The 24,546-nt window shown below is 43.0% G+C and overlaps 1 protein-coding gene across 3 annotated transcripts in view; it reads right to left on the bottom strand.

The window, feature by feature from the left end:
• Positions 1–11,664: 11,664 nt before the first annotated feature.
• The window catches only part of LOC104016997 (monocarboxylate transporter 2), a 42,883-nt gene continuing 30,001 nt past the window's right edge, over positions 11,665–24,546 (bottom strand). For all 3 annotated transcript variants that reach the window (XM_087743752.1, XM_087743755.1, XM_087743753.1), the window contains 3 exons: positions 22,606–22,749; positions 16,860–17,735; positions 11,665–14,017 (listed from right to left, as the gene is read on the bottom strand). In XM_087743752.1, coding sequence (XP_087599878.1) covers positions 13,725–14,017; positions 16,860–17,735; positions 22,606–22,749 — 1,313 coding nt within the window. In that variant the 3' untranslated portion in view covers positions 11,665–13,724. The remainder of the gene's footprint in view (positions 14,018–16,859; positions 17,736–22,605; positions 22,750–24,546) is intronic.

Below are 24,546 nucleotides of genomic sequence, written 5' to 3'. Positions count from 1 at the left end.
CGCTGCTTTATCACTTTGGTTGTTGAGCAGTGCGGTACCACTGTCCCCAGCATCCCCAGTGCATAAGTGGTGGGGGCACAGGGCAGGATGGAGGATGGATGCCTACCAGCCCTGCCCCGAGCATGTAGGGTAGTGCTGGGCTTGGCATGCTGCCTGCTGCCTCCAGTCTCAGAGAGCAGGCAGTGGGCTGGGATGGGAGTACCCTTGTAGAAAAGCAAAACAGTCTTTTCCTTTGTCTGTTTTTATCCCCCTTCCCAGATTTGCATGTGTCTAAGCAAGGAAGATGGCAGGCATAGCACTAACCCAGTCATCTGACAGCAGATAGGAGTCGGGCGGGGAAGCGGGAGGGAAACAAAACTCTAAAAGCTTATAACAGAGTATAAAAAACCAGCTACAACAAAGCAAACAGCCTGAGGAAAGAGAGGGAGTTCTGCGTTTCTGCTGCAGAGAAATGCACAAAATTTCTCTGCAAGAAAATGTCCCTATCACGCTGTCGGCTAATTAATGACACCCAAGTTGAAAGTGATGGGGAAAAGCAAGGGGAATCTGAAAACGCACAGGAAAGAGCATGCACATTCAAAAGAAAAAAAAGTCGGATGTGAAAAGCCAAAGGTCGGGCGGGGACTGAGCAAGCCAAAGGCAACCAAAGGGTTTTTATCGCGGCGCCCAAGAGCAGGGCAAGGCTGATCTCTAGCGGCTGCGGGCAAAGCAGCTGCTGTTGGAATGCTCCCACACCTCTGCTTTTTGGAGCTGAGGGCTGCCTTCTGGGGGTGCCACTCCCAGCACCGCGACCCACAGCAGGGTGAAAACTGGCTCAGATTTTTTTTTTTTCACCTTTAAGTAACACACCAGACTGTATTTTCCCTCACTAAGAAGCCGTTTCTGTAGAAGCGCTACCGTGTGTCTCTTGGAGCAGAGCAGAGCTGAGGTCTTTCTCCGGTATTGGGCTTTGTAACAAGAATTGTTTGGACAAAAAAGGAAAACGTCTTTCTAGAATTTTTAAGATTCTGGTTCAAATCAATCGTTTCTTTTTTATTCTGAGTACTTGGTTTCTTTTTATTTTCTCTGTGGTGTCCAGTCTTGTTCCTCCTATGACTGATGGAAGGAGAAAAGGTGGAAAAAGGAGAGGTAAAGCCAGATGTGAAGTATTTTTCTTTTGTTTGAAATAGTTTTCTTCCTAGTTCTAACAAAAAAAAGAAAAAGTGATGGCCTTTCATGTGTAATATTTGCAGTGCTATTAACAAGAAGGAAAAAAAAAAAGACATTATTTCTTTGGAAGAAAAAGGGATGGTTGCTCTCCAATAGGAAAATGCAACTCCTCACTAAGCAAAGCGCGCGCTCGTGCCATCAGCCTGACAGCAAAGCAGTTCTTGCTCAAATGTGCACCAGTCGATTAGTGCCTGGTTCACATTTTCTGGTTTCTTAGTCAGAGACTCTGAAAGGGCAACTGGGAAAATCAGATACTTCTTAGCCACCACTGATAGGAACCAGGAGCAAAAAAGGAATTCAAAACACATTTAAAAGTAGACAAAAGTGATGAGCACTATGTACTTTGAAGGACTATATAATATCGGATTTGTCAGGTCTTGCACAACTCTGGGTTGTGCTGTACCACATAAAACCAGTAATTTGTTCTCAAGCTGCAAGACTAATAGTGATAATATTACTGCTTTTCAGTCACTGTACATATTTGTGTTCTACATAATGTTGACAAGTCACTGAAACAGAAGCCACACATTCAGAGCATCACTTATGTGATTATATATGCTCACATATCCTTAATATAAGGGCTTTCTTTTATTAGCTGATAAAACACACAGCACTGCTGTATATTTCTGTATGTTCCATTAGCAATTGTTGCTTAACAACATTTGCTGAAGAACATTGCATAAGTCTAGAGAGAAAAGCCTACAAACTTCAGAAAATTATTTCATCCATCACTGTCCTTTGAAATAGGTTATTTTTTTTCCAATAAAATATTACTTTTCCTTAATTAAAGAAGATACGATTAAGAATATTTCAAATTCATCTAGCACAGTTCATTCAAGGGTGTTTTGCATATCACATTCTTCTCATCCTAAGCAGTTTTCATTCTGCCCGTACAGCAGTTAACACCCCGTGATCTATTCCCCGGCTGGGCATTTCATGACAATGGCTAATAATATTATCACCAAAACCACAACCACTTCAGGGAAAGACCAAAACACTTAATCAGCAGGTAACTGTAATGTAGTGGGAAGGAGCTAAGCTGAGGGATATGGGAATTTATCGAAGGGGCGGGTTTGGTTTTGACTTTAAGCGTCCAACACTGGTCTAATTCTCCTCCCATCAACCGCATCACTAAGATCCCCTTTCTTAGGTGAGTGCAATCCCTCTGATGTTCCTCACATTTGAAAATCTCGGTAATTAGCATGTCTTAGCGCATCTCTCACTCAGTAGTGGAGCTCAGCCAGGGATAGTGGCTTGCCCTGTGCTCCTCACTGACCTCTGTGCTGCCATAGTCAATGTCCATATTTTAGCTGGAGATAGAGCTATACTCCTAGATTCTGCTTTCAGCCCAGGGAATGTTTTTTTTTTCCTGCCTCTTGCTGAAATCTTGCCTTTTTGGTAAAAGCAGGGCTGAACCCTGCAGTGACGCCTCACTAGTGACAAGTGCTTATGGGAAGAAAAAGACCTTGCTCCTCAAGAAAGGGGTGGCAAGTCCAACCCATCCCCAAGCCAGGGCAGGTCTCAGCCTTTCCATGTGATGCCTGTGTCCTGAAATTTCCTTAGTGTCTATCATGAAAGGATTTATGACAGGGCTTTTTTGGTTTTAATGTCATTTTGGTGTTAAAGGGAGGAAGGTGTGCAGGTCTAGCACAACGCAGTAGTTCATGCCATGAGTTGGTCAGGGCTGGGCTGGGCAGGGGCCTCTAGAGGCTCTTCCAGGAGGGCATGGCAAATAGTCATGCTCATGCCAGCATAAACTGGGAGTACAAACCTCTGCTCCCCAATTTTGGCACCTTTCCTGTAGCTCCTTGGAGAGCAGTCAGGGTTTTGGTGGGGCAGATGCTTTCCCAGGCTCCTGCTATGGGGGCACTGTGAAAAACAGGTATTCAGAGCTCATGCCCCAGCACTTCAAAGGAACCCTGAATGCTTTCTGCTGTCTTCAGAGCAGTTTTTTACATTTTGCCGCTGGCTGTCCCTCTCACAGCTCCAGCAGCCAGCACTGAAAGTGTTTGTTGCCCTGTGATGAGGAGCTGTGTGACAGTCAACGGGCAATAAAAGTCCTGCAGCAACCCGCTGCTGTCCGTACTGATCCTTAGGGTGATTCATGCCTCTCCTTCCAGCAGCATGGGCCTGACACATCCTGCTCTTTCTGGCATTAAGGAGAAGCCAGTCAACAGCTTTGCACTCGGAGGAAGCAGCCTACAGAAAACACCTCTCGCTGAGCCTTGCCGAGGAATCCTCCCCACCCGGCCACACTTGCAATGAGCAGCCTTGGCTGCAGAGGCCAGGTTTCCATTCAGTAGTGTCTCATGCAGAGGCAGGTGTACGGGAACGAAAGAATTGCCCTACTTCTGTGCTATTTGGGGCTCTTCCACAGGAGGAGTGGCATTTCCCGTGCAGGGTTTCCTCCCCCCCTGCAGTGCAGGCAGGCCAGGCCATGCTCCATCTTGCAGGAGGCACCAAAGGGAGCGGTCACTCTTCCTCCTCTGGCCCCCCACCCAGATAAGGTTACTGTACTCCCTCATTTGGAGATCACAGTGATGGAAGACACACTTAAAAGACTTCTTACTTATTTATATACATATTTATATAGCTGCTACAAGAGCATTGAAGTATTCTTTGTTATGGGCTTCTGCTTTTCTAGGTTTTCCAGCTCATATTCAAGTCATAATGTCATGACCTGCATTTTAAAGTAGGGTCTCTGGGAAGTGCAGATCATGGTCTGTAGATAAGTGTATGAGTTCCTATTGGCCTGACGGTCCCAAGTGGTGTTCTGCTGCTCTAGGGATGTAGAGACACAGGGAGCGTAGGAGCCACCAGCCCAGCTGAGTGTGGGGCTTGTGGATGTGTAGAAAAGCCACAGCTGGTGAAATTATAATGGCTAATAGACAAGGACCCAGTGATATCTGAGCAACCCCAGGATGGTTTTAAGCCACTAGGAAGCCCTAGAAACAGCCTGCAAATGTATACATAGGACTCTCCATTACATGCACATGGTAGCTGTTCTCTGCATGCAATATGTGCAGAGATAAGCATGTGTGCAGTGCACAGAGTGCCCAGACACATCTGCACATTTGGATGTTCTGCACATTGGCCAGAGTTGTCCTTCTGACTGGGTGCCCAGGGCCTGGGCTCGTGGCTTAAAATGGCACTGGAGTAACAGCCACGAGTTGGTGCAGTTTGTGTCCCTGGTGCTACCTCTAGCTGTCCAGCAGCTTTGTCCCCTTCTGCAAAGCCTCTTCGAACCTACTTGCACATTTCTGTTCACTTTACACAAAATAGGAGCAAAGACCTGCTGCTCTCATCGGTGCTTGCAAACTGTGTATGTCGAGGGGAAAGCCCTGCTCAGCTTGTGTACTCACCATCATTTCTCATGGGTAATGTCTCCTGCTAAATCAGCCCCAAAACATTTCTCCAAACAGTGCTTAACCGCTTACATGTAAACCACATTTAGCTGGCTTTAATGCTTTTCCATCTCTTTTTATGCATTAAGATCGATTTCATGAACTTTCCTAGGTAAGATGATTGCCATCAGCAGGAAGAATGTAGTAAATTAATTATAGATGTATGTTAAATTACTTTCATTACCACCCTCAGTTCTGGGAGGGAGTCGTGTGAGCAGGATGACTGATGAAACAGTGTTTTTACATATTCCCCCGGTAATGGATATTTTTACTTGGCTGCCAGTGTTTTTTCTCAGCTCAGAGAAGCTGGAATTACACGTTTTTAGAAAATGGAGGTTCAGTCTGAAATTAACCTCCAAACATTGCCAGACAACTGTGGCTAAGACAAACTTTCTGCAATACAAGCTGTCTATTCAGGGTCTGCTGCTGGCAGCCCTCAGTGATGTACAGAGGTGAACTTAGGAAGGATTCATCCTCCTAACATCAAGCACATCCAAATACAAGGGAGAGGGAGTCACTTGCATTTGGAGTGTTGTTTCTACACACTGTCAAAGGCATACCAGCTAAGACAAAAGTCAACATGAGTGGAAAGTTATTTTCCATATTCACCTTATAACAACCTTGGTGCAGGGTATTTTCTAGGGATTAATGACCAGGCCAATTTAATGGCTCTCTGCTGAACTTCAGGCTATCAACTTTTCACAGCCTATCATTAATCCCTGGAAAATATCTAGGTTCATGATAGATACGAGTGAAAAATAATACACAGTGTGAAGGTAAGTATATTGCTAGTGTTTCGTCATGTACTGGCCCTAATTGCTAACTTCAGATGCACTTCAGAATACAAGTAAATTAGCTGCAGCTTAGTTACACTGTAATTACAAAGCTGCTTCACTGCAATTCTATATATAGAGTGTATAATTACTATCTTCTCTGGCTGAAAGCTGAAATCATTATATTATTGTCCCTCATGTTTCATACTGGAATGTACTACACAATACTGTATTTTGAAAGATATCTGTAACAGGTAAGTCAGAGGACAAATAAGTAGTGGGTAAATTAAGTCAATACATTTCTAGCCATTGCACTCACAATCTTTTTTGTTTAAAAAAAAAAAAAAAGTTTGGCAATGATTTGCTAACAAAAAGGAAAAGAGAAAAAGATAAACAATCAGGCTGTTTTCCAAAACATTGAGCTTAGTGAGAAGGACACCAGCCTTCTGGATATTTGGGATATTTTAAGCCAATCTGCTGACAGAGGTCTCCAAATGGAGGCTTATCTTTGGAGAGGTGATGGTTCCTCCTTATAGACCTCTGTTTGAATACCATAATACAGGTGACATGTTTGCACTCCATGCAGGAAAAGCCCCACCTGGCTGTAGCCCACCCTTTCAGCAGCAGGGCGGTTTTGCTTCTGGTCTTAATTAATCAGCACAATCATCTTTATTAGCTTCTTGGATGAGCTATGAGGACTCATTCATCTTCCCCATATCAACCCACTAGCACTGCTGCCCAACAGACTCTTGACAGAGTCAAGACAGCACAACAGTCTTGCATTCTGGAGAACAAAACATCTCATGAAGGAGCACATGTGCTCAAAAATCTTTCCACATAAATACCTACAATCTCAGCCTTAAATTGACTTTTGGGAGTAATACTAAGAGATCTCAGAAAAATAAGTCCAAAGAAATAAGAAATATGAATCATCATACATCACGTCCCAGGTCATGACCTGGGAACAAACTTCATTACATGGATTGTCCTGGTTGGAAGAGCAGATAGGAGAGCCCAGAGCAAGTTGTGCTCTCCTCAGCCCCTGGCTGTGGTCTGGGGTTGGGAGTCAGCGCTGAAAGGAGCTCCCCTCTTGCTTCACAGTGCAACTGGCACCTGGCTAGGACCCCCCCAGCTCCATCCAAGATGCTCTGAGGATCCTTCTTCCCACTAGATTTGAGTGACTCACAGTCTTTTAACACATCAGTCCTTACATCACTGGGGAATGCAGCCCCTGCGTGCAAGGCTTTAGCTTGTGGATTTTCCCTCCGATCTGTCGGAGCGGGGTTGGGGTGTGGGTGCATGCATGTGCACGCAAGGCAGGGACTATCTCAGAAGTCTGAAGCACATCAGAGAGATTTCCTTCCCCACGCTGCCTCTGCAGGAGCAGGCCTGCTGTGGTTTCCATTAGACTTGTAGAAGTGCCAAAAAAACCCCGTAGTCTGCTGGGAGAATAATTAGACTTGGCAAGTTTGCTCAACAAGCTCTTATTATACATAGTATTAATGGGTGATAGGTAGAGCCTGTGGTTTTTTCACTCAATAATGCATGGATCCTCCTAGATATCCTAAGGATCACTCTCTGGAGTTGTGTTTTGTGATCAGATGGCATAACTAATGGCCGGGGCTGATTACATTCTGATTAAAAACTACTTAAGAATCTCATCTGTCCAGGAAGGGAATGCCAAGCCCTGCAGTATGGGAGAAGTGCTTGATCCTATTTCATTTCAGTTGTACCTGTTCATCTGGTGCTAGCAGCAGGCACTGAACGACCCTACTTTGCACATCAAAGGGAATCCAGGATACATAAGGAGTCCGGTGTGTCTGAGTTTAGTCAGAATTAGACCTTGAAGCTGATGTCTTTGGTGAATGGCTATCTTCCCCTTCTCAGAAGCCGATGGGTTTGACCAGGAAGCGTAGAAGCACATTCTTGTTTGGTGCCTACCCGAAACAGCAGTGCTCCCACAGAAGGTGGGAATTTCTTGATGTGACACATTTTGGTGGGACACCTTTGCACCGAGCAGACAGAAGTCTGAAAAATTCTGGAGAGCCTATGGGAAGCCTGTGTTTCTCTGTTCCTCTTCCCACGGACTTAGTCTGATGTGAAAAATGACAAATTCATGGGCTGGGGAGTTGGTAGTGAAAAAATGGACCATGAAGAGCTGATCATGGTGTGATGATGGGCAGTACCGTCTGAGGTGTTTGCACCATTAGGACTACCAGATAGTTAGCTTGAAGTGGATCCAGACTTCGGCTCCTACAGGCAAAGTGCAGGACTCTGTCCTGTGTGTACATTGAGGGATGCCCCCATCCTTTCCAGCATAAGATACTTCTTAGCTGCCTTTGTAGCAACAGACATATTTCCTTCTCACCCCTCCTAAAATCTGCTAGGCACCTATGCCTTAATAGGTAAGACATAAACCAGAGCCGCATTCACCAAAAGTCTTTAAACTATATGCTGGCCTGCTGGGACTGCCTCTAGCCGTTCCCACAGCATTGGCTAGGAAACACTAATTCAGCTAAATGCAAGGTTCTGGTGCAGTTTTAATAAGCCTTTGCAGAGAAGCCGTTTTTGCAGCGCTGGGCATGCAGTCTTCTGAAGAGATGCTCCTTTGCAGTATTCAGTTTACAAAAGATAGCTGACCGGGACAGCCTTGGACCCTTATGGCCAAGTATCTGTCACCTGTGAATTCAGAGAAATCAAAATATAAATGCATCTTTTGAACACTGGGAGGGACTGTTATATTTAGAGCGTACAATCCTCAGTGCCTGTGCTAGACTCTCCCTGAATTGCCCGGTCCCTGCTGCAAGAGGCATGGTGTTGCTCCTCTGAAGCTTTCCCTGTTTGGCTTGCACTGTGACAGGTTTCTTAGGCTGTCCAGCAAAATTGCATCTTGAATTTCTGACTAAAATGGGATCTACAGCTTTTAAATCATTTTGTAGTATTTCAAAAATGTTGGAATAGGGGACAAACATGCTTTTAAAAAGTATAGAAACAGTACGCTATGATAGCCAAGTTCAGTGTAAAGTTAGTGTGTCTGAATAAAGTGGTTTAAAAAGAGAAAAGAAAGGGAAGGAAGCATTTTCAGTCAAAATTCATCAGTAATACTAAAGTTGAAGAGACATAGAGTGTGTTCCAGAAAGTAGTAACATATAAACTTATAAACAAACAAATAAATACTAAAAAAAGAAAGATTATTTTTAAATATTGTCCGAATTTATGCCTTTTTCGAGGGAGAGGACATATAATTTTTCCCTTGCATAAATATCCTCTCTGTTTGATTGATGGACTAAGGGCTCGGGTATCTCAAGCCACGTAGGATTGTGTTTGTTTAAGCCTCTAAAACGCCCGCGCTGTCGAACACGTAGAGATTCACCCTCTGCAGACACACCGAAGTTGCAGGCACAAATGTCACAGCAGGGTCACACCTTGACAGGTGCTTGGCTCTGCAGGACAATGGGGTTTATGTTTTTTAAAAGGGAATTATATGATTCCATTACCTGTGATAGCACGGTCATGACCGTGGTGACACAGAAGATGCCATTTACCTATATTTGTTCATATTTTTGGTGTCAGAATGTAAATGAGCCTCTCCGCAAACACAAACAAAAGCATAGCAATACTTCAGTGAGCGCTGAAGCAGACAGCAAACCGAGTCTTTGTTTCGGAGCAGCACTGCCATTATGGGAAGCTTTGCTGACAGTTATGAATGTCACTCATCAAAACACCCTCACACGGTTCTGATAAGTCTAAGTAGTACTATTTTATAGTCAATGTCACTGTCGCCGCAGAGGGCATGGAAGTCGTCGTTTAAATTCATTCCTCAATGTAATCTGAATGCACCTGTATTGTCTACTAGGCGTTTTCTGAGTGCAGCCAAATAAATTTGGTGTCAGCTGCCACAGCAACTGTCCTTCTGAATAATCTCTTGTGTTGTCTAAAATGATTGCATATTTCAAACACATAGGCTAGCACTTCATTTTTTTTTGTTTGTTTGTTTGCTTGTATTTAACAAAGTTACTGCCAAGTTACCTCTACTCATTCATGGCTCCAGATTTCTCTGGTCTCCTCATGTGTTTTGCACTTTCTGCACATGGTTCAGTCATTTTATTAAAAGGAGGTGAATCGTATTTTTGCTCTATTGCTGCCCATATTGCCAGTGAACATCCTTCCCCTTCGCAGCCATGAGCTCCTCTGTGTGCCGAATGTGGAGGACTGCCCAGAGCAGCATAAATTCACACCAGTGATGGTTATAAGACTGAAAACTGCAGCCTCCTGTGCTCACTTAACAAGACAGCCTGGTTTTACACTCTGTTCCTTAAGTGCTGGGTACTGATGTCCTCTTGGCTATCACCCCACTGAAGAACGTTTCCATGAACAGTACAAAATAAAAAGCACTAAAGCTCTTCTTTGCGATGAGCTCAAATCTGCAGCTGACCTTGCAGAACTGTGTCCCCCAGCCTTGCTTGTCAGCCCTGCTCTCGGGCAGCCTGTGTTGCTCCTTTCCCAGGCCAGGGCAATGCTATGTGTGGCAAAGGAGCATCTGGAACAATGCGCAATGGCAGAAAATGTCCCCTCCTAGTAGTGTGGCACTCCACCATGTGGCACAGTTACTGCTTTATCATTATGTTAAAAAGGGCGATAGGAAGGTGTACAAATTTTGCCACTTCAGAGTAAGTGTTGAAATATTTCAATTCCTCCTCCATGCCTTTAAATTTGGAGAGCTAAATACAGGGAGGGAAAAAAATGAGGGGAACTATAAATAAGAAATGAGTATGTGGGATAAATCTAAATCCAATGCATGGTACTTGTCACACCACCCCATCAAACTCCACTCGTGCCTCACCAGCAGACTGTGGCTGCAGGGAGTGCTGTGTTGCTGCCTGGACTGTTGGCTTCTTTTGTGTTTGTTGGGAACGATGGTTCAGCATCAAAATCAGGCTCTTGTACGAGTTCAAGCAACCCTGGAAACAATGGGCGATTGCTTCTAATAAGGTCAGAAGCTAATGAAGTATAAAAGACGTCTAATAATTGCATTCCAATGAAAGTGTTAGCAATCATCCTTGCACATCTGATATTCCAAACATGTCCTATGTGCCTAGTACACATGTTTATGGTACAACACACACCTCTTGACTTTCCTACACAGGTGCGTTCCAGACTTAAGCATGCATGTAAATATGAATATTACGTTCAATTTGCCACACAAATTGCTAAGTTAGACCCACAGGCAGCTTCTACTCCTCCACAAGAGCTTTTTCTAATGGCTATTCCATATCGCAGCAGTCATTTTTAATAACTGAAAATGTTCTTAAGAAAGTTTTAGAGTTTTCCAAGGCTGGATTACAGCTTGAGCCTGCAAGGTGTTGGAATTCACACGATTTGATTCAGCGAAGCATTTCTAGGGCTACTCACACGCTTAAAAGTACAGAGTTATTTGGCATTGCTTTGCTGCATTGATTAATGAGATGTGATTTGAACCCCCAGTGGCGACAGGAGGCCGGGTAACAGGGAAGAGGCAGGCCACCCACCACTGACAACCAACAGTCTGGCTTCCTATGTGATAGAAATAGTGCCATAATCTTAAAAGTATCTGTTCCTATGACAGGAGGATTGAGTAGGTTAAATGAAGTAGCTGCTTAATGTTAAAGGACTTCTGAAGCCATAAAGAACTACTTACCCAATGTAGCATTTTTTGCCCTCAGGGACAGGTTAACAAAGGTGTAGCTTTTCCAGAGGATTTTCACAGATAGCTGAACAAAAAGCCTTTCTATTGAAAATGTTATCTGTATTAAGAAAGTTTATGATCGAAAAAGCTTGCTTTAGGTTTCTGCTAGACAAAGACCCCCATCAGCTCCTGCAGTAAGGACAGCTGAGGATCTGGGTCATTGTTCCTAGAATTAATTGATACGACTTGGTGGGAAGGTATGAAAATCATATTGTCAGATCCTTGCCAGGTCATTCTCAGCTGCTTTCAGACTCATTATGAGCCCACGCTACTGGAGGTGTGAGTCAGGCTGGCCCAGATCACTGAAAATGTCAAAGAAACTGTGTGGCAAGGAGATCCCAGTGGTGGTCCTGGAACAAGAGGCTATGACCAAGAGTTGTACTACCATGTACATGGAGCCAGGATGAGAAACCCTATGAGGACAAATTCTTTACTGAACAGAAAGGCAGCATTACCCTACAGATCACAACGGGCAATGTAAACTAATTTCATTTTTTTAAAAGAGTTTTATTAAGTATATTAAACCTTCCAGAAGGCATATTGGAAAATATTCAGGACCTTCTGTCAATGCCTTTTTTACCAAAATACCATAGAAATATTTGACAGAAATAAAGAATATTAAAAACACAGCAACAAAAGCCTAAGTATATTGTATAGATTTTGTTTTTTCAGAGAAAATGCAAGATACTACATAAGGATAAAATTTAAGTCCTACTGAAGTCAATGGCAAAAGACCATTATTCTTTAGTGGAACAAAAGATTTCACAGAAAAGATTTTGTACAAGAAGATACGAGTGATCTAAATTTAAGAGTATAGTATATTTATGGAAGTATTTTTACAAGCCATTCTTCATAGTGTGTATACAAGTGATAATTAAATACAGTTCTTCAGTGACAAAGTCATGAAAAAAAATTTATCTGATCACATAAGGGTGCCACTGAAGCAAAGAAAGAGGAGACCTAGCCTACGGACTGGTGTTAGCTTTGGATTTGGGTGATCTGCCTCAAAAGTCCTTGTTTTTATCCAGTCACTTGGAGCTAAATCCACAAAAGGCAGATGATTCAACTACATGATGCCATGCTCAGCATCCATGGCTCTCAGGCAACAGCTGCTTCTTATACATCAGTCTTTGCTGTCAGAGTCCAGATCTTCCCAGCTCAAAATTATCATCACTGGATGAGAGCCTCCTCCGCGGCTTCAGCTCCAGCTCTGCATCACTGACCTCATACAACAGGATGGCATGATGCCACCAGGTATTGCAGTGCTAGCAACAGGGAGGTGCCTAACCCAGCCCAAACAAGGCAGGGGGCAGCTGTGTTTGGATTCCCTCCAGGATGGATGCAATTTCACCAAGTTAAAAAAATATGGCACAAGGTCCCAGCTCTAAGACAGTGTTTAAAATCATTAATCCTGAGTAGTATGAAGCACAAAGTAAGCAGGCTGCGCTGCAGAGAGGGCTGTAGTTTAATGCATGACTATTCATGGTATTTCCTATTTTCTAGCAGGGGGAGCAGGGCTTTCAGGCACCTAACTCAGGGCAGCGGATCCCATTTCAGCTATGGCATGCCTAAGCTTTATTCACTGAAGCAATGATGCCCATAGCTCCTCTGTGCTTCAGTTCTTCATTTATACAATTAATTAATAGTAACAACACTTACTGCCTCACCAGGGTGTTGTAAAGAAAAAGCATGCTAAAAATGGTAAGGCACTAAGATATTGGATAATAAGGACTGTGTAACTTCCTAGGGAAAATTTTAAAGAATTTGCACTGTTCATATATAGACCAAAGTTTAAGCCCTTTAAGACTAAGTTTCTGCCCTGCACAGAGAAAGGACCTGGAAGAAGGACTCCTGTAGCATGTTGGCATTGTGCTGGTCTCTGCATAACACCACCTTTCTCAAAGCATTTTGCTAAATGCAGAGATCCCTGAGAAAGTCCCTGGTCAAGCCACGAGGAGCCACCCCAAGTTAGTTCCTTCCTAGCATGCTCCGGCCATGACGACAGGCTGCCTTGCTGCCACTTCACACACAGGCATGTACTGCCCTCATTCTGTTCAAGCAGCTCTCTCATGTTGTATTTAAGATGAGAGTAAAGTCTATTTTACATTTCCATGAGACAGAGTTGCAAGTCACAGTGCAGCTGCCAGCGGAAGGCAGCACCAAATCCCTGGGATAATTCTGACACTGCAGTCAAAGAGAGTCGGTTTTGACTGCATGGTGAGAAGATCCGGCCACCACAGTACTCAATGCAAAGCCCATTCAGACTGCTGGAAGGGCTCTGCATTGACTCTGATGGCCATTGGCCTTTTCACTGAGTAGTACACAGTATAAAAGCGGGGTGTCAGTTGCACCCTTACTCAGCCCCTCTGGAAAATGGGAAATACCTGAAGAAAAAGGTTGCAGGACCTTTGGTATGCAAATGGATACTGCACTGTGTGTCCCAGCACTTTATAAAAAACTAGACTTAATTCTGTTCTAGTCTTCTCCTACAAGAAAGAGGAGGATGCACATGGCACAGCATAGGGCAAAATTTAAAAACCTGGTGTGATTTCACAGCTAGTGTCAACTTGAGCAACCCAGAAGTAATCTCCCATTCAGCCCATAAGAACAGGTTTAAACTTCATTTGTGCCATTCACTTCCTTCTTTAGTCCTTCTTGTTCCTCCCTCAAAGGTTCCAGCTCAGGCCCATCCTGTATGGTTTCTTTGTTCCAGTTATTTCTGCCTTCATTTGCTGTCCTTACAGATTTAGGGTCCTCTTCCTTTGCCTTTCTTTCCTTCTCCTCCTTGGCAAGCACACGATAATTATAATAATTCATGATGAACAGGAAGGTTCCTGCCAGGACCATCACAGCTCCACATTTAATGAACATGTATTTATAGTCCCCAAAGGTATCAATAAGAGTGCCTGTAAAACATATATTTAAAAAAAAAAAAAAAAGAAAAGAAACTTAGAGATGAAGGCAAGAATATTGTGTTTTCATATCCTAAATATAAAGGGACACCCTAGGGGCTTTAGGATAAAATAAGACATTCTCTGGACTTCTGATCGCTTCCACAAATACTCTGATCCTGCACATATTTCACACATTAACACTCGTAGTTAATGTGGATATAGTTAATACTACCAATAATTTGCACAGTTAAGCAGAAGGGGACAGAGAACCTACATTTCAAAGCCTGGACTTTTCAGGCACACCTATTTTTCCCATGCAGAAACTAAGTCCTCTGATCAGAGTCTGCAGACAGTCTTTCCATTGACTCCAGTGATCACCTACAAGGATGTCCGTTTCACTTGGTAGTCCTCAGGCTGCCAACAAAAGCGGCAGCTTTCCGGAGACCTTTGTGAGATGGCACCTGGCCACTGGGTCTCATCTCAGACTCTTGACAGAGACCCTCCAATTTATTCCACCGCGGGTCATTCACCAGCATTAAGAGGGGACTCAGCTTTTGGTCACAGCTGCCCTTTCTGCATTTATACTCATGATCTAAAGATGAAAGGGCACTGCGTGGAACTGGAAAACATTAGTTCCAGGGAAAGCAAAAATGATGCTGTCAATGTCGGATAATTTCAATGCCAAGACAAATGTGACAGGTTCCTCTCAAAGGTTAATGCCTCTGCTACGGAGTTCCAGAGTAATTGAAGGGAGACGGCTTAATTGAAATGTCAGTGTTCTCCGTTATGTCAAAATGTAATGCAAATCTTATTGGGATTATGATCCTGAGCATTAATTCCCATTTACTGGCGCAACACAAGCCATTCTTAACATCCCAAATCCTATTTAAAGTAAGACCCACTCCTAACCTGGCCTTCACAGTACAGATAGTTCTCCTTGAAACTGGCCCATCATCCATTAGCTCTCTGACTTTTTGGAATATGTTCTCCTCCTTAAAAGGAGGGACCTTTAATTACTTCCTGACTGACCCCTAATAGTGAAAAGCTGATGATTAATTATCCCACTGCATTACACTAACAAGGGATTTTATGGCCACCAAATAGATTTCTTGATCAGAAAAATAATAATTTTTAACTGGTTTTGGTCAACGGTTCTTCCTGAATCATCCCTAGATGTCTTGTTACACCATTTTCAATGCATTGTGTTTTCATGTTACTGGTGACACATCAACCAAATGCTAATTGCAAAATTTTTTCCTTTTCTGCTAATCAGGATGACCTAGAGGTCTCCTAAATAGGTTTCAATGAGAGTTTTAATGAGTAAACTATTGGAAAATTCAACAGTAGGATAGTCTTGCCTCTTTTCCTTTGAGAATAAGACAAAGTCATAAAACACACGGGGAACAATTTACTTAGTTCATTAAAGCAGAACCCTGCAGTAGGTTATTAAAATGCCAAAGAACCAATAAATTTGCTGCTTATTAAAATGGTGGGGAAAACCCTACAAAACTAATATTACTGATTATTACATAGAACTGTTTTAGCCTCATTAGCAGACTCTGGTCATTAACTTAATCTTCCGCACAGAAAATTATATAATTCAGAAAATGGTCATTTTAAAATTGTATTTTCTTTTGTTTGTCATTAATAAAATAATGAATCTCTAAGACAGCAAGACCATACAGCTGCTTCTGTTCACACTGTATGAGCTACATGGTAATATGAAGAATTAAACATCTCTGCAAGATGTGTCACACAGATTATTAGCCAGATCTCAGTTTTGAATCCAGGAAATGGGTTTACACTGCCTTCTTTCCGTGCATTCTTTACATTTGTTATGATACTGTCATATCAAAAGAATTAGCAGAGTTTAACTTTTATACATCCAAATACAGACAGCACACACAACCTAATTAAACATTTTAGCATGCTTAAAGGTGACCAGTTTCCAAACCAGTTATTCAAGCTTGCATACAGGTGAAATGCAAATTGCAGAACAGGGCACATAGATAGGATGGTGTCTACACACTGAGAGAATGTCACCTATAAAGTCATTTAACTCATAGCCAACTCAGGTTTGGTAAGGACTCTACTTGAGCCAAATGCCAGATTCAGATATGGTGTCCTCCAGACATGGTGTGTTCCTTGTAGAAAAAGAAGTGAGCACATGCTAATAGGGGGAAAGAAGCGGAGGCTGTTAAAATCACAGGAGATCACTGCTCCCACTTATCTTCAGATGACTGTAAGTCCTGCTGGAGGTTCAATATTGTCAGCATGGACACTGAGTGTCTCTGTCTTTCAATATTTCAAACCATGCCATCCAAAATAGATGGTTTTTTTTATTTTTGGAACAGCCTTAAATCTATCAGATGCTCTGAGATGACTGAAATCCATAAGTGGAAGTACTCAGAGCCTTAGAGACAAATAGCGAATACTAGGTTTGAGTCGACAAGAGGATTTCATAGAACTGCTGTGTTTGACTGTGCTTAAATTGTGGGGGACTCCAGCCTTTTGCAACAGGAGGAGTCTCCAGGAGGAGTTGTCTGAAGTGCAAGGTCCTTGGTGTTGCAGGGAGTCCCATTCTGCAAGTTCAGTTCAAGTGTTTGAAGGGATCAGGGACTAAAAGATCATTCTACAAACTCTTGACTTCAACTGGAGGACTACACAGGAAGGAGTAAAAAAGAAATGCTGGAGGAGACATCTGGGATCTGCCTTCCCTGTCCAATTACTAGTGGAAAAACAGTTGGTGGGAAGCAAACAAAACACATTTAGAATCATTTCCTACAAACTCTGCTTGCAAGAGGCTAAATCTAAGTGACAAGCCAGTAGAAGCAGAGGAGGAAAATACACTCACCTCCAATAGGTGGTCCCAGCAATATCGTGCAGCACTCCGCAATGGTGACCAGGCCAACAGCGCTTGTGAACCGGGCAGCTCCCACAAGGTCCATGAGCGTTTCAAAAAGCATGGCACAAACCATGCCAAAGGCCAAGCCGAAAAAGATGGAGTAAATGACAAGCCCCATGTAGCCAGAAGCCAGTGGGCACAGAAGGTGGCAGGCACCATTGAAAGCAATGGAGAAGCTGAAAAAGTATTGAATCCGCGGCCTCACCCACTTGCTGTTTGCAATGATACCAGTGGTAGGTCGGGCAATCATATCCACGATAGCAAGGATTGAAAGGAGGAAAGCAGCTGAATATTCATCAATGCCGATGTGCTTTGCATAGGGTGCCAGAAAAACAATGGGGGCAAAAAATCCAAGGAACATGAGCACATTTCCGATCAGGTAAATCAAGAACCCTCTGTGCTTAAAGAGGGAAAAATCAAGGTACTGATTGATTTTTTCGCAACAGTCCTTTCCTCCTTCCTCTTGCATTTTGGTCTCTATGGGGACGTCCATGGGACTACTCATTTCCACGGCATCCTTAGTGACCTCTTCTTTCAGAGCACCCTTCCCTTCCTCAGTCACCTGGGTTTTGACTGATGCTGTGGATGCCCCAATGGGTCTGAAGAGGGCTCCTGCCACACAGCAGTTTAATAAAATTGCCCCAAGAATTAAAAAGCTGCCCCTCCAGCCAAAATTGTCGAAAAGGAACTGGTTGAGAGGAGCCAGGGTGCAAAGCATCACGGGGCTCCCCGCCATAGCAAGGCCATTTGCAATCGGTCTTCTCTTTAAAAAGTATTTCCCTATGATTATCACTGATGGCTGGAGGTTGAGAGCAAGGCCGAATCCTGGAACAGAGAAAAATAGTTGAGATAGATACACAAAGGAAGATTTGAGACCCATTTATCCTCAGCTCATTGTTTTAGGCAAATTCATGGACAATTGGTCCACTGGTGGCTCTTCAACATGATAGTCTGGATGCAAACTTTGCTCAAGATATCCCTAAGCTTCTGACTGCTGCATTTGGGTAACCAGACCCCAGAAAGACACTTTTGGTCAGGGAATGCCCTTTCCTTTTGCAAATCTCTTGGGTGGCAAACCTAGCACAAAGAGTTTGCTTCAGAGTAAATTGAAACTATACCCTTAAATGAATGCTAGCTGGTTTTGTCCAGACACAGCAGCCTTGTTGGAGGAGAGGATGGATCTATTAAAAAAAAATGACAACTCCCGGTTTGAGGAAGGGTGTTCTGGCTTGGACAGTGCTAACCATCAAAGTGCATCGTTCTCACATGTGGCTGGGGCTGGCACCCCTTTCCATAGGTGGTGGGCACCCAACACTGCTGCCGGGCAGACAGACCTGCACAGAAAATAACATCACCTGTCTCAGCCGCTACTAATTTGGTGGTGTGAGCAATTCAGGTCTGATGCAAAAGATTAAGAGGTCTGCAAGTACACAGCAAAACAGCTACTGTGGATGCTAATTAAACAGGACCCTAGGGTGTTTCTTTTAATTAAAATTTATTTTTATTGCATTTAGATGTATAAATGGTTTTATAAATCTGCACTGCTAATTCAGTTAGCCATCATCTCTTGCACAGGTGAAATCTGAAGGCAGAGATAACAAATGCCATGATGGTCTCAACTTTCTGTGGTTCTGTTTGAGAGCAGTAGCATATAATAATCTTTTTTTTTTTTCAAACATGTCTATGACGTGCAGTATTTCCTTAAAAAGTTAAATTTTCAGAACTCCATCAAAATGACATGTAAAATCATGCCACATATTTTCCACTATATCATCCAAGACAGAATGAGCCACATTAGAACAAAGCAGAAATGTAATCCTTGAAGTGATTATACCAGAGAACATGAATCCTGAAAATAGGGTCATGGAGATTTTTCTTGTTCATTAGTCTATATAATTAGTTTGTTTAACTATGCAGTACATAATTAGGCATATTGCTTTACAGAAGAGAATTTAGAAAGGTCAAGGTCCTCAAAATTAATTAAGAAACACTATCATTAGTCGCTGATAGAGCAGAATCCAACTGATGCAACAGAATTCAACTCATGTTGGATAGCTTCAGTTTGAACGGCTATACAAAATTATGATTTTTGCCAAGTATAAGATTCATTTTTTTTAATTACTTGGAAGTTTACAACATTAAAAATAAATTGAAATGGCAACGTATTAAAATTAGGCTTGATATGAAACACATTCTCAGCATGAACTTTTCTAGATAGTCCATATATTTGGTAGGGCATGTCTCTGGGAAGTACAGCCTGCTCATAATGCATAAGGGGCCAAATTCATCCCCATGAGAGAGGGTTGACCTGAGAACTATGCAGGCAAAACACAGCCTTGGTTAGAGAACACCCTTGACAGTGCTCAGATGTAGGAATGCATCTTCTTTCACCTGAGAATATTCAACACAGTGGATTAGAGTTTGCTTTAACTCCATATTTCCCAGGCTGGTAGGTAAGGGCAGAAATTGAACCATCATTTCCACAGAATCATTTTTGGTAGGGACCTACCACATGTCGTGTGGAGAAGAAAAATCAGACTGGATGCCAGCTACCCACTTAGCCAATAATCAACTCAAATTTTTTATTATGTGAACATTAATTTGCCAGTCAGACAAACCTAATTTAATATTACCTCATGCTCTTCCCATTAATTAAATTTGGAGAGTTTCAAATTGACTGACTGGAACTGCAATTTACTTTAGGCTTTTGGCTGACTTTAGTTGGAAATACTTATACCCATTTTATTCTAGTTTTCAGAAACTACAGGAGCTTTTCCATGGCTGAAACTGTTACTCAAATAACCACATTTTATCTCCAAGGATATGACAGAAAGGCCTATCGGTGGTGGTGCATGAACAGAAGCAAGCCTGTGACAGAGGGAGCATCCTTCCCTAGATTAAATACAGCTCCCTCATATTAGAAGGAAATAAGTGGTGCTTCAGGAGTGAGCTGTGTAGCTATTGATCTTGTTCTTACTTTATTAGCAAGGGAAGATCCTACCAGGTATTTCAATGCTCAACATTAACAGCTGAGGCAAAGACTCCAGTCTCATTACTCAGTATGCTTCAACCTAGATCTCATTTTATTTTGTGGCAGTCTAATTGGTACAGATTGAACTAAACTCTGACCAGTCATTATTGCCTTGTATTTAGCTTTGAAATTTGCTGCTACCACCTCAGACTTGGAGAGGTTGCATGCCTAAACACCTATTTAATGCATCCAGGCTGGCATCTATCCAGGTTGACAGCTTGCAAACCCCATTTCTTTTTCTAAGTGCTATAGGGGAACAAGTGAAGAAGAGAACATGGGTTTTACAGTGTATGCAAAGTGTGTCGTGCAGCCCACAGCTCGGTGCCATCAAGGACAGAGCTGCTTCAGAGGTGCCTCCGACAGCGAAGCCTGGCCCCTGCATTGCATACAAATGGAAAAAGACATAACCAAGAAAGCAATTGAGATTGCCGTGTCTAATCCCTCCACCGTAAACAGATACTACCCGCTCTGCTCCTCTGGAGAGATTTCTATTAATATGCCACAGGCACAGGACTCTAGCAGGGACCTCCTAGTACCAACTATCTTGTTTTTATCTCCATCCCTGCAAATTACATGAACACAGTCTTTTACATCAGTCTGTTTCCTTTTCAGGCTAGTAGGAAGGAGGCTAGAAAGAGTGTGATGTTTACAGGTTGCTTTACAGTCATTGCAAATCGCCTTTACAGGAGTCTCTTTTCTCATACAGTAATGCTGTCTCAGCTGCGTGATGAGCAGGCAGCTTCATAATTGCCCTTGAGTGCTTCCATGTTAGGCCTGGCCAGCGAAAGCACTGCAAGCATAATTAGAGGCATCAAGCATGTTAGCAGGATTACAAGCATCTTCCCTTCTCTGTCAAATTAATATTCCTTCCCCAGCACACGCACACCGTGCCTGGAAATGATGGGTTATTAGCTAAGACCTCATCCATACAGCTGCCCTCATTCAGGAAGCAGTAGGAAAAGACGTACACAACAAAATGTGCTTTGCTCTGAGGAAACATCACAGCATTAAAGATGAGGAGATATGGGGGTAGTTTGCCCCTGTACCCTGTTGCTGGCATAAGGGTTACATGTGTGCATTGAGCACAGCTCGTACTATCAGCCCTCTGGGGTGGGCAACGGACCAGATTTGCAAAGATATTCAGGGATGAAAAAAGAACAGGGTCTTCATAAATCCTAGGCCCATTGGGGTTAGGCACAAAATTTCCTCCCAGCATATCTTTAGACAAGTACCTTTGAAAATAGTAGTTGGTGCCTTCCTACAGCAGTATTCCTTGCCTGAGCCCTTCTGCTCACCAAAATGCATATATTTTTAGCAAAGGATTTATGATTTCCATGTGCTAATCTAGCGTTAGTCAACTTGCTAGAGGACATTTGTTTAGCAGAGAATGATGCAAGCTCATGCATCGATAAATACTGAATTTATCCATGAGAGACATTGGTTATTTTTATTTCTCATTGCTTTGTTTCTGGAATTCCTTTCAAGAAATCTGCAAGATTTATTCATTCAGTAATAACACAGTTTCATCTAACTACAGTGACTCTTCTTAGAAAGAGTAAGGTTTAAGAGAGGGAATCCTGCATAGGGATTTATTCACTACTGTACAGATTTAATAAAGCAATATTGGTGCAGGAGAACAGGGTGACAAACTTTCTGTCCCAGTTTACTTTGCTAGTGGGTGGTTTTACAGATTTTAAATGTTGAGCTCGGACTTTTCACGTTCAGAAAGCAGCAACACTTAATGCGGCTACAGAGAGATAGGGAACATTCATTAAAACATACACCTTGCAACCTCAAAAGCCAATTTTGAACTCATTGTGTCATGTTTTCAGGCAGATGTCCTAGCTGCACTGAAAGAAACATTGGCTGTACCTTAGCCAAAATAATCAAACAAAAATGCTTACAATTAAGCATCTATACTCACACAGGTGGAGAACTCCAATACATCTACCTTTAAAAGCAATGACCCAGCAACTGCAGGATTTAAAGATGCTGGACTGAGCCTATGCCTTCTCCTGTTTGAGTTTCCGATATGGAAATTCATATTTCAATACAGACAATTCAAATTGTAACTTCAATAAGGAAATACAGTTTTATTTTTTTCTCAATAGGGAGAATATTGCATATTATCAATCAACTCCAGTAGTTACTACTTTCAGATAAAGGACTTCCTAACCTCACAAGCAGGCCAAGGGCAAGTAAACTAAAGCAAACCCCTGAAATCTCATTTCATGTATCTGATAGAGGGAAGACAGCGCACAGTAATATAGGAACACAGGTGCTTTCTTCATAGTGGCACTAGTATCTCAAAAGGCTTGCCTTGCCCTGGGCAGAGCGCAGTCAACCTGCATTCGCTTCAGTGAGAGCTGAGGGCACTGATGGCCATCCTCACTGTTGCCTCTGGCCGAGAGCACTCATCTGCAAAGAGCACATCCCCTGCTAAGATCCCGCACACGATGTTCAGCCAGGAACAAAGCACTTAGCGGGGGATATGCTCTTTGCTAAAGTTCATCTGGAGCAGTTAATAAGCCAGGGCCCTTGTCCCACCAGCTTTTTACCTCACCAGCTTCCCATTGTGTTTGACTGAGGTGCCCAAGTGTGGATGCCCCAAGCCATCAGAAGTGAACCTCAAGCGTGGGCAGACAGGAGATGCTTTCTTCTTACCTGTAATGAAGCCCGCACAGATGTAGAGCTGCAGGATGCTGGTGCAGAAGGCAGCTGAGACCATCCCAATGCCACACAGCAGGCCTCCAAATATAACCACAGGTCGGCTGCCATAGCGGTTTACTAAGATACTGCTAATGGGACCTGGGGGAAGAGTACAAAATGGTCCTTGAGGTAGGTATCTTCTGACAGAAGGGCATGTTTGACACAAAGCAGGTAAAACTCTGCAATATCAGTGCCCCTGAGGTCCTACTGACAGCTTCTAGGGTGACTTCAGGAAGAAAATGGAAAAAGAGAAAGATGATCTGCACTGTGTGGAGACGGCAGCATGTCCCATGCCACACAGTGGCTGTGTAGTCGGTGACAGCTCCTGCCCGCAGGACTGTAAAGTGTCATCAGAGAAGGCAAATGGCAATAACAAATCGGGTGAACACATGATCCCAACACAGGAGCTTCTTGATTTATGATGATGCTAAACTATACACACAAAGCAGTGGTTCATATTATGAGGCTGATATCATGAATACTGTTGCATTTTTAATGCCTCTATTTAATGCAATTCCAATACTGCTGACCACGACTGAAGCTTGAGCAGAACAGTTGTTAATTAAATCTTAATAGCAGTCTATGTAGGTAGAAACAGTTTGGGATGATGGATTAGCTGGAGCTCAAAAGAACCAGTTTGGTCTTGCATTTATGTAAAGAGGTGGTTCAGGAAAGTGCAAAATTATGAAAGAGGGAAATGGCTTAACAAAGACTGTGCACGCTGAAAGGAAGCCTTTATATCTGAGGAAGTGGAACATGCCAGCAGTTTTGGGCGGAGGAGGAAAGAAGGGAGGTCTTGTGTAGAGTAGTCTCAACCAGCTGGAGGACCAGTAAAAATCAGAATCACAGAATAATATATGTCAGAGGGACTTTGAAGGTCTCAGGACCAACCTCCAGCTCAAAGCAGAGCCAACTCTGCAGTTAGACCAGGCTGAGAAGTCAGAACGAGAGAAGGCAAACTGAGCAGGAAAGAGCGGTCCAGAAGTCAAGGTATGAGATGTAAGGAAAAGATTCTGTATTACTCAAAAACCCCGTACAGAAATGCTGCAAAAATGATGCTGGAAGTGAAGCAGGGGGATACAGGCAGCATTTAGTATCTTATCTTCCCTGACTATTTCTGGTGCTACTCAGCACACAGCAATGGTGTTCTGGAGCCCAGTGTGCCTGTTTGCCTTCATTCCTGCCATTACGAACAGCCCGCACCATCCATGTACAGATTACTGGAAAGGGGTATTTTAAGCTTACAGGCATCTCTGAAGAGTTTCACTGTGGGATCTACCTCGCTGCAGAGCCATTTGGTAGGATATTTACCTTTGCTTAAATAATCTCAGCCAGAAATAGTGCCAGAGCACTTTCCAGACCCTGCAAACCATGGCACAGGAGCTGGACCCAAAAACCCCAATATCCTCTCAAGCATGGCTGACAGCATCCGAACAAGTTCTCAGCTGTTATAATGTGCAAGAATAAAAAACAGTAGGTATGACTGGTTTAATCTAGGGAATGAAGCCCATTGTTACATCTGTAACATGTAAAATACTTTCCACTAGATGTCTAAGGTCAAAACACTCACAAACAAGATACACACAAGCACAGTCTTAACAGCATCCCTGTAACTGCGGGATCTGTGAGCTGGTCGCATCGAATGCACCATTCAATTAACATTTCTGTAAGCGTATAATTACATGAAGAGTTTTTTCTCCTAATCCTGTAACGGGATTCACACGCATGCATCCTTTTGCTGCACACAGCACTACAGAATTCAATGAGAAGTTCTGGGGAGAGAGATATATAGGTCAGATCAGCACAGCAGGAAAGGGACCCCTTTCTCACTGAGTTTCCCCTGGTCAGGGCTCGGACTTGCATCATGCTTGAGCTGGTCTCAGCGTGTCCTCTAAT

Source organism: Nipponia nippon, unplaced genomic scaffold (assembly GCF_047370975.1).
Source record: "Nipponia nippon isolate SJK-2023a ecotype South Korea unplaced genomic scaffold, ASM4737097v1 scaffold_9, whole genome shotgun sequence".
In the NCBI taxonomy this organism is placed as follows: Eukaryota; Metazoa; Chordata; class Aves; order Pelecaniformes; family Threskiornithidae; genus Nipponia; species Nipponia nippon.
Note: the sequence above shows the minus strand (reverse complement) of the source record. Positions and strands in the feature narration are given on the sequence as shown.